The sequence below is a fragment of the Nicotiana tabacum genome, chromosome 9 (assembly GCF_000715075.1).
Source record: "Nicotiana tabacum cultivar K326 chromosome 9, ASM71507v2, whole genome shotgun sequence".
Lineage (NCBI taxonomy): Eukaryota > Viridiplantae > Streptophyta > Magnoliopsida > Solanales > Solanaceae > Nicotiana > Nicotiana tabacum.
The window spans coordinates 76117251-76133055 of record NC_134088.1 but is presented as its reverse complement, the minus strand read 5'-3'; the positions used below and the strand labels follow the sequence as shown (position 1 = coordinate 76133055).

Here is a 15805-nt window from a genome sequence, read left to right as displayed (position 1 = left end):
AGAAAGAGTGATAGTCCTAAATGCCTTGTAGCCTCATGCTTATAAGTGTGGTGCACAACACACCTATAAACAAGACTCTATTAGAAACGACTTGTAGACTCCCTAGGACAGAACTTCTCTGATACCACTTTTGTCACGACCCAAACCGATGGGCCGCGATGGGCATCCGGTATCTTACTCAATCGAGTACCAACGTAACGAATCTTTCTTATTATATCATCATATACACGTGACATATAGGCCTAATATGCAAACATGATCATTTATAAACTCAAAACATAGGCCGCCAAGGCCGTACAATCTTTCACGTACACGACATATGTCTACAAGCTTTTAAGAATACATAAATATTATAAAGGTCGGGACAGATTTCCGCCATACCAAACCATACATATATAAATTATACTGACCAAACAAGCAACTCCAGAGAAAATGGAGTGCACCAATATCTTCTGCTGAGCTGATCGCCTACTTGGAGGACTCTCGACCTGTCTATCGAGACCTGCGTGCCTCAAATGCAGCATTCCCAGGCAAAAGAGACATCAGTACAAATAATGTACCGAGTATGTAAGGAATAAAAATCAGTAAATAATAGACATAAGAGAAACATGGAGTAAAAGACTCGACATGTACGCCTGCATAGCTCTGTGAATCATTTCATCTTTATAACGTCATGCATATGTGTATAAATATTATACCATGCATAGGTATATGTGTTCATAACATCATCAAGCCTCTGAGGGCATCTCATCATATCATTTTGGCCATTGTGGGAAAATCATCATCGTATACCAGCTGATCAGGTGGTGGTACGTATATAACGTCATAACCTTTCCCATATCCCATATATATATATATACACGTATATAACGCCGTTTGAATCTCATCTGGTCATGGGTCAATGTATATGTATAAATGCATGAAATGCATAAGAAATACGTTAATAATATTTTCTCGGAATGTCATAAAAATAATATGCCTTAAGAAATACGTTAATAAGATTTTCTTGGATTTGTCATAAAAATAATATGTATGTCGGATAAATTTTATCAAATACGTATTTTTCTGAGACCCATAAACAGAAGATATAATAATAATTCATATGGGGAATTAAGAATATAGACACCCCTAATATTTCTATGAATAGAGTCATTTATAGAAACTATGCGTTTGTTCGTTTCTTTCGGTATCATTTGGGTCATGCCAAAAATAAAGAAGTGATAACCTTAACATACCTGGAGTACGGAAAAATCAGTATGATGTTCTTGGAAAAGGTTGCATCGTACTCCTTTAGAACCGCAAAATTTTACGTTGCTAATAATTCTCGTTGGATTCCTTTTGATTGCAAGAATTCACGTTTTTTGTGGGAATTTGCAGAAAATAGGTAAGAAGTCACATTGCTAATGTGCTAACTCTCACATATGGTTGGAGTGTTCTTTTGGTATTGAAAATATTAGTGTTTGAGAATGAAAATGTTATCTTCGTTCAAAATCCTAGAATGATGTGTTTTAAAATCAATATTTTTGGTTGCCACCTAACCAAAGGTGACTAAGCGTCACTTGTTTGGAAAGTGGCTTGCTGCCACGTGGGGTGGGGTGGAGAATTTATAATCTTTATCTACTTATTAGGTAATTAGGTAATGTTCTGTTATCCGATAATTAACCAATTATCTGCATAACTAAGAATTATCTTAAATTATTTAAAATGCTACTCACTTTTAACATACCTTATACACCTTACTATCATGGCCTTATGGTAACTTGTATGGTACTAGTTCATAAATACCGGGTATTTTAGCTCGGGCCGTATTTTATCTCAAAATGTCAAATTTTGATAAAATTCATTTTCTTCGATTTGCTTACCCTCTCACATTCACGAATTTACTCATCACTTGTTTGAAATAGCATAATACTTATAATCTCAGAATAATCTCATTCCCGAACTTACGTTGATTACCTTACGACGAAACTTTAACATACGAAAATACGGAATGTAATATCTCATTTCCGAGCTTATATCAATTTATTTATGGCGTACTTCCATGTACGAAAACATAGAGTGTAATAAGTATATTTTCTAATTTTGTATGGGAAAATTATCCCTAAGGATTTGGGTTGATTGTGCTAATTGTGATATGTGAAAGTCGTGTACGCAAGGTGACGAGTGGGTAAACAGGCTATATATATGGTATTTCACCGGTTTAGGCTAGTTGGACTCTTTCATGACTCTAATTGAAATGTCATAGCATGTTATAATTTCATTGTTAGTCTACCCATACATGTATTAATCTACTCTCACATGCTTATTTGACAATGTTAACACTTGTTCCATCTTTTACTTGTCAATTGCTATTATATAATTTAGTTGAAGTTATTATTCTCCTCAATGTCCGTTACTTATTTAATTGTTAAATTGGTTACTTGAAGTTGTTGTTTGCCCGGAATAGCTTCTTGTTGAGTTATTGGTGTTGAAATTGTAAAAGTCGTGATCACATTGAGGCAAAGTTGTTAATTATTGAAATACCATTCTTGTTGAGCTATTCAGTTTCAGTTTGCTATTATTGAGGCTCTTGGGCATATTGTGGTTGAGCCATGGGTTGTTTGTTGTGTAAACATTAATATTGTTGATTCTTTTAGCAAGTTGTGGTATTTGGGCACTTGAGGTGCGAGTTGTAATATGTTGTGATATTGATACACATGTGGTGGTATAAGAATAGGTATTGATACGCATGCGGTGAGATAATGTGGGCTTGATACGCGTGTTGCTAGTAGGGGAACTACTTGAAGCCATGCGGTATGATAAGGTCGACTAAAATGCGGGTAGCTATTTCGGAAAAAATAATTACTAAAACTAAATGTAAGGCTCTCGCGGTGATATAAGGAAAGATTATGATAGTGATTGTGATAGTGAAATGAGATTACGAGGCGATACCTCGGTTGTGACTCTTGTTGTTATCTCTCATTTATCTCACTTGTAATTGTCCGCACTATTTCCTTGTTGTTCTTATTACCTGTTCCTTCCTTGTTGCATTAATTGCTTTAATTTCAATTGCAGTCTATCTTGTTGTATTTCCTGATTGCTTCATTTTTCTCGTTTATATTCTTAGACTGTATTATACTTGTTTAATTTCTTATTCTTATCCTAGTAGGTGTCTTGACTTGACCTCGTCACTACTCTACCGATATTAGACTTGATACTTAATGGGTACCGTTGTGGTGTACTCATACTACGCTTCTGCATATCTTTTTGTGCAGATCTAGGTACATACCAAGCTAGGCACCAGTGAGTAGAGCTTTCAGATTGGAGACTTCAAGATATACCTGTTGGCGTTCACAAACCTCATAGTCACCTTCTGTCCTTGTTCTCTATTGCATACTCTTTATTTAGAGAGTGATGTATTAGGGATGTTCAGTGTACTCGTGTAGAGCTTATGACTCAGTCTTACCAGATTTTGGGAGTTATTATCAGTTGTATTGTGGAGTTCTTTTATGATAAGTTCTATTATTATTTTTGTTATTTTTTCATGTATGTTAGGCTTACCTAGTCTTAGAGAATAGGTACCATCATGACATCCTACAGTGGGAGATTGGGGTCGTGACAACTAAAGAATACTAAAGAGCACTAAAGGCACATTACTCTAAATTTCCATAAATAACATCAATTAACATAAATTTAAAATTTATTATTAGTTCTACTACACTAAAGGGCACTACATAACACTAAAATGCACTACATAATACTAAAGTCACATATTATTGTTTTACAACTATAAAAATAGTAAACATATGACACAAATTATTCAACAAAGGAACAATATAAAATTTTTATACATATTTGCTAAACAATAAACTAATCCGGATAAAAAAATATATAGTGCATGTATTCGATGCGCTATACTCAGACTTTGACCGCCTTTTCAAACTTTAGCATAACGCGTGTAATTCATACGTTATACCTTAACGGACAAACGTATCGTTAAGTTATAGCGTATGTAATTCATGCACTATATATAAAAATGTTCTCAATCCTTTTTTTCACCTATTTTGGTATTTTGAGTCCAAAAACCCATTGTTTTTGTTCCGGACTCTAGGTTCGGACTTCAACTCAACGTACTTCCGCGCCGTCTACTTCGATGAGAGACTTATATTGTCTTTATTATGTTATTTCAGATATTTTAGAACAGGCCCCACAGATATTTTGGATTCAGTATCCTTAGAGGCTCATGAGTTATAGCATGTTTGCTAAAAGTAGAAAAATCAGCTTATTTTGAGAAGTGTGTTTTCTCAAAAGTGCTTTTTTCAAAAGTACTTTTGGTGAGAAACAATTTCTGTTTGACTAATTAATTTGAAAAGCACTTCTCAGCAGCAATTAGTGTTTGGCCAAATTTTTAAAAACTTCTTCTAATAGCCTATTTGGCCAAGTTTCTAAAATCTGCTTATTTTGAGAAGTGCTTTTTCAAAAAAGTACTTTTTGCGAGAATCGGTTTGTGTTTGACTAATTAATTTGAAAAACACTTTTGAGCAGTAATTAGTATTTAGCTAAGCTTTTGAAAACTGCTTTCAAGTATATTTTTCTCAAAAGTGCTTCTCAGAAAAGTGCTTTTGGGGAGAAGCTGTATTTTTCTGCTTCTCAAAAACTGCTTCTACTTCTCCTCAAAAGCACTTTTTTCCTTCTAAAAGCTTGGTCAAACACCTCAATTTTTGGCCAAAAATACTTTTGGTCCAAACAAAAGCTTGGCCAGATAGGCTATAAGTATATTTTTCTCAAAAATATTTTTCAAAAAAATATTTTTGAAGAAAAACTACTTTTTCTGCTTCTCCAAAACTGCTTCTTGCTTCTGCTTCTACTCAAAAGCATTTTTTTCCTTCTAAAAGTTAGAGCAAATACTTCAACTTTGAAAAAAAAAGCACTTTTTTTGAAGAAAAAAATATTTTTGGCTTTGGAGAAGCTTGGCCAAACTAGCTATTATAGCCCGTTTGGCCAAGTTGCAAAAATCAGCCTATTTTGAGAAATATTTTTTTTTAAAAGTACTTTTGGTGAAAAACAGTTTATATTTGGCTAATTAATTTGAAAAGTACTTCTGAGCAGCAATTAGCGTTTGGCCAAACTTTAAAAAACTACTTGTAAGTGTATTTTTTTCAAAAGTACTTTTCAAAAAAGTGCTTTTGGAGAGAAGCTACTTTTTTCTGCTTCTCCTCAAAAGTACTTTTTTTCCTTTCAAAAGTTTGGCCAAATACCTTAATTTTAGAAAAAAAATACTTTTGACAAAAATAAAACGCTTTTGCCTCGAAAGAAGCTTGGCCAAAAGCGCTTAGTCTAGGGAGTATTAGTTAGCTTCTTAGTTACATTTTTATTTTTAACAAGTTTAAGTGGTTAAGAGGCCATTTCGCCTTCCCAAAATTAAGTTTTACTTGGTCATAAATAGCTTCACATCGATTCTACCCCTGAATTGCACCATCCTTATGATTAGGGTGTACATATGTCGGGTTAGTTCGAGATTTTTCAATTATCAAACCAAATCAACGATGTTCGGTTTTTAAATTTATAAATCAAACTAAACCGACAAAGTTGGGTTTTTCTATCTCGGATTTTTTTGGGTTTTCGGGGTTTTTCCGGTAAAATCTTCATAGCATAAATTATATAACTTGTGCTCTAAATATTTCTTAAGTCCTAGTAAAATACAACTATATAATGTGCTTTCGAAAAAACTAACACAATAATATGAGATAAGTCATAGCATTATACTAAAATATTCAATAACAAAGATAAAATAATAAAATTATATAAAACAAATATTGCTAATTAATAAGCCATAATAAAAATTAACATAATCTAAAAATATTATATAGGTCATGCTAAAATAAGTATAGCTAATAAGTACTAATATTAATTACATAACTAAGCACTAAAGAAAAGGATAAACTAAGTTATGCATTTTCATTATAAACCAATATAAAACTAAAATAATTATTCAACACTATCGTCATTCCTAGTATTGAATTGAATTTCTTTTGTTAGCATTAGTATTGATTTGAACTTTATTTGAGTTACTATATTTGTGGGCTATAAAATTTATTTATCATTCAAGAATGTTAAGTCTAAACTTGAAATAATACGTTAAAAGATAAAACAGTAAAAAAGTTTAAGAAATATTTATAAATTACATTACAATAAATATTTATATGTATAAAATATTTTTAAAAATTATATAAATGTACTGTCGGGTTGGTTTATTTTCTATTTGACTTTTTTTAGTTAAAACTAAACCAAACCAATTATGGTCGGGTTTTATTTTCTAATACCAAACCACATCGAATTTTTTTTTTTCAATTTGACTCGGAATATCGATTTGGTGCGATTTGTCGTTTTCTTTGTATACCCCTACACCTAGCAACAAAATAGTGAGAACATAAATTCCTTAAGGATAAAAGATGAATACTATAAAAGCGTCATCAGTTCTTCTATTCCTGCAATCATATTTTTTCCAAGAGCAGCTCCTTTTGATTGTTATTAGTACGTTACCGATTATTGATTATTCTTATTAGGTATTTTTCAACTTGAGAATTTTTGAAACAATTTCTTCGTTTGGTGAGAAAAAATGTTAGGTCAACTAACAAAGTTACAATAGTACCAACCGAGAAAGTTATTATTCATCTACCTCAAAAGATAGGTAGTAGTACAAGTCTTACAATTTTCCACTAAAGAAGATTATCATAGAAAGTGAAAAAGAATCTAAAAGGCATAAGGATAAAGAAGAACAGTACAGAAAATATTCATATTATACACTCCATCACTCAACAACCAATATTACATCTTGCAACTGCATATCCAGATGGATTATGCTCCCCAAATAAGTAAAAGAAAAACAACAAAAAGAGAGCAATAGATCACACTGAACAAGTCAAAGGAAGCTATCCATTTATCGAGTCATTCCTCCTTGAACTGCCGGAGCCATTCCGATTCCTTTGTTTTGGTTCTCCATATTTGCCTGCCAACCTGTATGTTGTAAAACAAGAACTTTAAGTATCTCATCAATTTTAGATAAAAATAAGAACATAAAGTAGTTGTTTGACTAAATGTGTTGTTTAAGAAAAAAAAATTGTTTCTGGTACATAACAAAAGTATATTCTTAAAACATATAGTCTTAAACTTACCGTGATATTTCTATGAATATATGAACAAGCTAAGCCATGTAAACTACATGTAAAGTGAGAAGTTTAAATTTTAAAAAAAAATTGAAATATGATACAGTGCCATTCTTTTTTGATACATACCAAAAGCATATCCTTAAAACATATAATCTTAAACATATTATGATATTTCTATGGATATAGAAATATGTCACTAAAGAATTTGAAATATGTGACATTCCTTTTTGAAGAAAGTAAAAAGAAGAAAAAGTCAAATAAAATGAAATAGAGAATTTTTGGGGGGGAATTTGGCTCTGGTGGAGGAATATTTACCAATAGACATGTCAAAGCCACGGTGTTTAAGCTCACGGTACTCTTGGCACAAAGCACAGCATTCACAGCAGAAATGAAGCATACAGTCTCCACAAGTGCTCTCTGGCAACATGTATTGTTTCCTCATCTTTGTGCGATAGAAGCATGAATAGATGCATCCACACCCTGTTAATGCTTCTATTAGGATATAAAGAGCTCCACTTGCCCCACAAGCTGCAACCAAACACGATCACAATTAGTGGCGGAGTCAAAGTTTAATAAGGGGTGTTGAAATATAAAAAGTAAATACATGATGAAGTTAAGAAAATTCAATATATGTAGTGTATATTTTTTATTTATTTACATAGGAAATATTTTCAGTAAAGAGATGTCAATTGATTGACAGCCCATGGACAAGGATAGCTCTCCTACTAGACAGCATCATTTTTGTCAGAAAACAAAAAGGAAAGCAGAAGAAGATATCAGACTCAATTATATATTCTTTTGCTTTATTTTTCTTCTATTTTTTCTACCAAAGTTTTCATTCTGTTTCGCATCATTCCCTAGAATTGGAGAGCTCTCTTCAATCTATTTTGTTAATCCATGATATATGAAGTAAGGTTAAATAATTTAATGAATTTTAGTACTATATATACAATAAAAGAAAAACATGCTAGCGAAGCACATAAAAACTTTTATATTGTTCTATAATTTAGAAGCATTTACTTTATATGAAACACACATATAAGGAATTACTCTATCAATTTAATTTAATCGATAATATCAGATTATTTATCATTTTTTAAGTTATCAATCAATGTGTATTATACAGTGTACATGTAATTATCTTTTAAGTGGCCTTGTTATGCAGATATTTTTCGTATTACAGTGCATAGAACTAGTATAACCTAGGTAACTTGGAAATTAATAATAATGACAAATGATAAATTCATATTGCCCATTATTTTGGGGGAAAACGACAAACAAAATAACTGTTACTCCTACTCTTATGGTTTAATTTACTGTTGCTTACAAGTTGTTCCTTTGTCGACGATCTCTGCAATCTGTCCAAATGTAATACAGGGACACCAGCAAGTTATGCAACCTGGAAAAAATAATCAGAAACTAAGGAAAAGAATTCCAATAATAACATCATCATACATGGAAAAACGTCACGCAAATATGCAAAAAATTGAGAAAAACAACGTACAGTTAGAGACATCAGAGAAACAGTCACATAGTCCAGTGGACCAAGTTCCAGGATTATGATTAGCTTGAAACTGAGGGGCATAGCTCGCTGCTGCCACAGGGATTCCAGTTGTCGGCTTTTCGCCGTAATCAGGCAGTGGAGATTTTAAAACATATTCACTTGGAGCTGAGGGATTCATACTTAAAAACTTGAATATATTTTGAATATTCTTAAACTTAAGATAGCAACGAGAGGAAAACGAAAGACGAAAAGTACTGTGTAGTCGTGAAAGATGCGAATTATCGTTCAGATTTTGGAAGTATTTATACTAAAGAAAATAATACAAGTACTATGAAGGAGGCGTCAGTAGAGACTTGGTCTGAGTCAACAGTCAACAAATGAATTACTTAGAAATGTTCTTTAGCGTGTTATTTGTGCACTTGTTTTTTGGTTTTTCTGATCAACTTGTTTGAGCCTACAGATTTGACAGTTTTAAATGCAGCCACGCCACCTATTATTATATGTATGGCAATGACGTAATAAGATATTTAAATCTTCCATATTTTCCTATCAAACTAAATTTTATAAAAAATTACTATAGTTTTCTGTTGAAGAATTCTATTAGCTAGACAATCGTTAGGTAAACTAAGTAGCTTATAATTTCTAACCTAGATCGTTTGAAATTTCAGTATTAGCCATTCAACAAAAACTCAATATTAAATTGTGACATCTACCTTTAAAATTTCTGCTATTTTATGAACAGCAGTAGTAAATTCAATTTGCGAGACAAAACAATTATGGAAAAAAAAAACTTGGAAATAACTAGGAGAAAAGTTCCTATAAATTTTTTATGGTCTCCCTTGAGGATTGCGTTAATTTATAGAAACTTCCTATGTTTTTTGTTGAATTAAAGAAATTTACTAAATTTTCCATGATGAAACTAGTTATTATCCTTCTATTAGAAAAGTTTGGCTCTTAGGCATTTAGAGTATATATAAAATTATTTAAAGGTAAACCTAAAAATTCAAGTAAGCAATAGAATAACGAACTTGGGATGGGTTTTAAAAAGAACCATGCCTAATTTTAATGAACTGTATTTTTAACCGTTTTCTAATGGACCTTTGGGAATAAATTAAAGTTCTCCTTTCAGTTCAAGCTCGTACTGATGGTTCTGCTTCTAATAACACTGGCAAAGGTGAAAGGTACAAAGGTATATTAAATATACAGGCACTATTAACAATCTTTACAAAAGCAAACCCGTAATTTAATTAGTTTGGCCTTTATATATGTGACCTTTTGTACCACCAAGTTTTGGAGTTTAGAATCCATTTGTGGTTCTTTTGGATAAGTGTGAAATGCGTGTAAAAAAAAAAGAGTTACCTAACTATATATAACGCTCTTTTAAAGAGCGCTATACCTTAACGGACGTTTTGGACGTTAAGGTATAGCGCTCTTTAAAAGAGCGTTATACATATATAACGCCCGTATAAACCGCGTTAACAATGATAGCGCGGTATATAAAAGCGCTATATGGATAGCGTTGTTATATACCGCGCTATACATAGCTAAAAACGATCCCCTCCCTTCTTTCCCACGATTAAAACAGTCCCCTTCCCCCATTTTTTTTAAAATCAGAACAGTTCCCCCCCCTCCCCCCCCCCCCCCCCAAAAAAAAAATTTCTCCAAAACAAATCCGAGTGGACCTCACCCGTCACACAAAACGACAAGATTGTAGGTCTCACATCTTAGCCTTCTATTGTTGTGGTTTGCTTGTTTCAGACTCAAATTTTCAATTTATCAACTTTTCGAAAAACATAAATCGAGGTATTCCGATTTAGTTTATGTCGAAACTCGTATAAATAATGCATATTAGTTGTTTTGAATGTGTTTCCATGTTATTTTATATTTTTTTTGCGATTAAACTAGTATGTTATTTTTATCCGGACTAAGATATTAGTGTTCTAAAATAATATGTAAAAAATGAGAAATCATTATTATTTGTTAATAAAAATATTTAATAAATTTCTTTTACTATTTTATATGTATTTTCGTGAATGTTTTGTGATTAAATTTATTGTTGTTTTTATCTAGTTTAGATTATTTATTTGCTTAAAGACTAGTAATATAGTGCCCTTTTAGCGTAGTATCCTTGTAGTTTAAGTATCTCTTATATTGATAGATCAAACACAAACTTTGTCCAATTTACAAAAATTAATTATTTAATTTACAAAACAAACATATAAAATTATGAAAGTAGCATGTAAAATAATAAAACTAACACATACAAGAATTTACGATAGCTTGGTGCTGCTGGGCCTCAAATATCAAGCCTGAAACCCATATGTGAATCAAGCGATACCTATCGATCCCACCGCTGCTTCACACTCCGAAGACAGATGAGAAACTTTACTTGTACTTGGCAGTGTCAGAAATAGCGGTAAGTGGTGTCCTAGTTCGAGAAGAGCAAGGTACACAATTTTCCGTTTATTATGTAAGTCAAAACTTATGGGAAGCAGAAACTAGATATCCACACTTAGAGAAATTGGCACTTGCACTGATAAGCGCCTCTAGAAAGTTGAGACCATACTTTCAATGTCACCCCATATGCATATAAACCACTTACCCACTTCGTAATATTTTGCACAAGCCCGAACTGTCGGGCCGATTGGCCAAATGGGCCGTCGAACTCAGTGGGTACAATATCGAATATCAACCCTAGACGACCATCAAATCTCAAATTTTAGCGGACTTCGTGGCCGATTTCGCGCCAACCCTCGTACCCGAAGTTGAAAAGGAACTCTTGTTAAAATCAGGTACATCATCGAGGGTATGGACCCTCTTCACAGATGGTGCTTCGAATGTGAAGGGGTCCGGGCTAGGCATCGTTTTGAAACCGCCCACAAGTAGCTCTATTAGGCAATCTATCAAAACTTCTAGGTTGACTAACAATGAGGCCGAGTACGAGGCCATGATTGCAGGTCTCGAGCTAGCTAAAAGCTTGGGAGAAGAAGTCATTGAAGCCAAGTGTGACTCTTTACTGGTGGTAAATCAAGTAAACAAAACCTTCGAAGTTCGATAGGATAGAATGCAAAGGTATTTGGACAAACTACAAGCAACTTTGCACCGTTTCAAAAAATGGACTTTATAGCATATACCTCGAGAACAAAATAGTGAGGCTGTTGCACTTGCAAATTTGGGGTCATCGGTCGAGGAAGATGAGATCAGCTCGGGGATTGCCGAGTACGAGGCCATGATTGCAGGTCTCGAGCTAGCTAAAAGCTTAGGAGAAGAAGTCATTGAAGCCAAGTGTGACTCTTTACTGGTGGTAAATCAATTAAACAAAACCTTCAAAGTTTGATAGGATAGAATGCAAAGGTATTTGGACAAACTACAGGAAACTTTGCACCGTTTCAAAAAATGGACTTTATAGCATGTACCTCGAGAATAAAACAGTGAGGCCGTTGCACTTGCAAATTTAGGGTCATCGGTTGAGGAAGATGAGATCAGCTCGAGGACTGTCGTTCAACTCTCGAGATTCGTAATCGAGGAAGGTCATGCCGAGATAAACTCTACAAGCTTGACCTGGGGTTTTAAGAATAAATATATTGAATACTTGATGAACGGAAAGATCCTATCACACCCTAAAGAGTTGAGGACCCTACAAATCAAAGCTGCTCAATTCACATTGGCTGAAGATGTAACATTATACATAAGGACGTTCGATGGACCATTGGCAGTATGCTTAGGACCAGGAGACACCGATTATGTTTTACGAGAGGTCCATGAAGGCACTTGTGGGAACCGCTCCGGAGCCGAATCACTGGTACACAAAATCATTAGAGCAGGATACTACTGGGATAGCATGGAAAAAGACACAAAGGATTTTGTTCGAAAATGTGATAAATGTCAAAGGTTTGCACCGATGATCCATTAGCCCGGAGAATAACTTCATTCAGCCCTATCCCCATGGCCATTCATGAAATAGAGGATGAACATCGTCGGACCTCTGCCATCGGCCCTAGGTAAAGCTAAGTTCATTTTATTTATGACTGACTATTTCTCTAAATGGGTTGAAGCACAGGCGTTTGAGAAAGTGAGAGAGAAAGAAGTTATAGACTTCATCTGGGACCACATCGTATGTCAATTGGGGATACCCACCGAAATAGTGTGTGACAATGGAAAATAATTTATCGGCAGCAAGGTGACGAAATTCCTTGAAGACCATAAAATAAAAATGATATTAATAACGCCGTATCACCCTAGTGGGAACGGACAGGCCGAATTAACGAACAAGACTATTATTCAAAACATAAAGAAAAGGTTGAACGGCGCTAAGGGGAAGTGGAGAGAAATTTTACCCGAAGTCCTTTAGGAATACCGAACAACATCAAAATCTAGTACGGGGGCAACCACGTTCTCCTTAGTATATGGCTCCGAGGCCTTGATTCCAGTCGAAGTCGGGGAACCTAGTGCCAGGTTTTGACATACAACAGAAGAGTCGAATCACGAGGCTATGAATACTAGTCTCGAATTATTGGATGAAAAAAATGAGAAGCCGCTCTCATCCGATTGGCAGCCCAAAAATAGCGGATCAAAAGATATTATAATCGAAGAACCAATCTTCGCCATTTTTAAAATCGGAGACTTAGTGCTAAGGAAAGTCACCCCCAACACCTTGAAATCCAAATGAAGGAAAACTGGGCCCGAATTGGGAAGGACCGTATTAGGTACTCGAAATCATCGGTAAAGGATCGTACAAGCTCGATGTTATAAACGGCAAACAACTACCATGCAATTGGAACGTGTCACACCTAAAACAATACTACTGCAAAGGTACGACCCTCCCATGTTCGTTTATATTTCGAAACAAACCCTTGCAGGAGTTCGGCCAGGAACAAGGATGGATTGTTCAACACAAAACCTTAGGCCCGAAAGCACGCATTGCATTCTTTTTCCCATTGACCGGTTTTATCCCAAATGGGTTTTTCGACAAGGTTTTTAATGAGGCAACTATTGATCGTGCTGACTTAGAACAATTCGACAGTATCCGAGGCCTCTTTACTATCAACTTCGAATACTTGGGGGGGGGGAGGCATTACACTCAAATATATCAAGTTCGATGTTCGATTATCAAGTTTGATGCAAGAAAGTTACTTCATAACAACAGGGTTCCGATAGGAAAAATTATAAGAGCCAAATGGTCAAAACGAACCATGCTCGTGTAGGTTGCTTGATCCCTGGTACAAAATATGAACACATGTACAATGGCATAAAAAGAAACTTCTTTGCTTATATCTCATGTCTCAAAACCCATCCTCTATTTCATGATCTATTATGCAAACAGGCTCAAGGATCGACCATTAACCTATTAATCGGGGACTGCCAACCGAAAAATCAACGAGGCCAAGCCCCACTCGACTATAAAGCCTATGGGCTACCTTTCTTCGAGTTCTAACAAAGCACTCACTCGACTATAAAGCCTGTACAGGCTACCTTACTTCGAGTTCGAGCAAAGCACTCACTCGACTATAAAGCCTACGGGCTACCTTTCTTCGAGCTTGAGCAATCACTCACTCGACTATTAAGCCTACGGGCTACCTTTCTTCGAGTTCGAATAATCACTCACTCGACTATTAAGCCTACGGGCCACCTTTCATCAAGTTCGAGCAAAGCACTCACTCGACTATAAAGCCTACGAGCTACCTTACTTCGAGTTCGAGCAAAAGCACTCACTCGATTATTAAGCCTACGGGCTACCTTTCTTCGAGTTCGAGCAAAGAACTCACTCGACCTCTAATCCTACGGGATATATTACTTCGAGTTCAAGCAATCACTCCCTCAACCTCTAAGCCTACGGGCTATATTACTTCGAGTTCGAGCAATTACTCACTCGACCACTAAGCTTACGGGCTACCTTACTTCGAGTTCGAGCAATCACTTACTCGACCACTAAGCCTACGAGCTATATTACTTTGAGTTCGAGCAATCACTCACTCAACCTCTATGCCTAAGGGCTATATTACTTCGAGTTTGAGCAATCACTCACTCGACCTTTAAGCCTACGGGCTATATTACTTCGAGTTCGAGCAATCACTCACTCGACTACTAAGCTTACGTGCTACCTTATTTCGAGTTCGAGCAAGCACTCACTCGGTTATAAAGGATACAAGGTCCGGATTAGATCAAATTACCTAAAGCCTCGAATTTATGAAAACTTTCATAAAGCATGAATGAAACAAAATCTTCACAAGGCAGAAAATAAAACAGAGACAAGTCGAGGAAGGAAAAAGACCTTTATATATATACAAGAGTATTTAAAACACCCAAACTGAATTAGAATTAAGAAATAGGATTAACATGACCCTACACAAGAAAATAGAAAAACCTCCAAGTCTCCTGGTTATCTCCAGGGGCGATCTCTTCTCCATCGGGCTCCTCCCCGCTCTCAGACCCACTCTCGCTCGCATCATCATCATCATCTTCATCATCGGAAGCCAAGGCTTCAGTATCGGCTTCGAGCTATTTAGCCCTTTTTATCTCTTCGTTGAGATCAAAACCTTCCGAGATTGGAATTTAGCAAGTTTAGCAACCCAATGTGCTCGAGTTTTAGCGGTTTTGGCTACCTCTCTTGCTTGTACCCGAGCAACTTCAGCATCGGCCCGATAGACGGCCACGAATGCATCCACATTAGCCTTTGCTTTTTCGGTATCAAATTTGGCCTTGGCAAGTTCGGAGGCCAACCGAGCCTCGAGCTCCTCTATTTTTCTTGCTTGAACCAAGCTTTTCTCCTTCATACCTTGAAGTTGGTTTTTGGCCGATGATATTGGGCTCGAGCAGTTTCTTTTTCTACAGTGAGATGGTCCATACCATCTTTCCATCCCAAGGACTCCGCCCTTATCATATCAACCTCCTCACGAAGCTTCCCAATCACCTCAAGCTTCTGCTGCAGCTGTGAGATTGAAATATTAGCCATCGTTCCAGGATTGAGCCCATGGGTTTTTAAGATTATCATTACCTGCTTGGTTAGGCCGGTCTGGTCTTGATGAGCCTTGGCCAATTCAGCTCGGAGGTCCTTGATTTCTTCTTCCCTTTGCCCGAAGAGGAATCTAAGGGTGTTTCTCTCCTTCGTGACCCGTCGGAGGTCGGCCTCATACTGACGTAGCTCAGCTAGAGA

General features: G+C 35.5%; 1 protein-coding gene across 1 annotated transcript; it reads right to left on the bottom strand.

Annotated features, from left to right (window-relative positions):
- Positions 1-6625: 6625 nt before the first annotated feature.
- On the bottom strand, positions 6626-8935 carry LOC107815706 (protein PLANT CADMIUM RESISTANCE 2). The gene is made up of 4 exons (XM_016641323.2): positions 8653-8935; positions 8476-8547; positions 7464-7676; positions 6626-6996 (listed from the first exon to the last, which is right to left on the bottom strand). The coding sequence occupies exons 1-4, from the start codon at positions 8828-8830 to the stop codon at positions 6920-6922; spliced, it is 540 nt and encodes a 179-aa protein (XP_016496809.2). The 5' UTR covers positions 8831-8935; the 3' UTR covers positions 6626-6919.
- Between the last annotated feature and the right edge of the window lie 6870 nt (positions 8936-15805).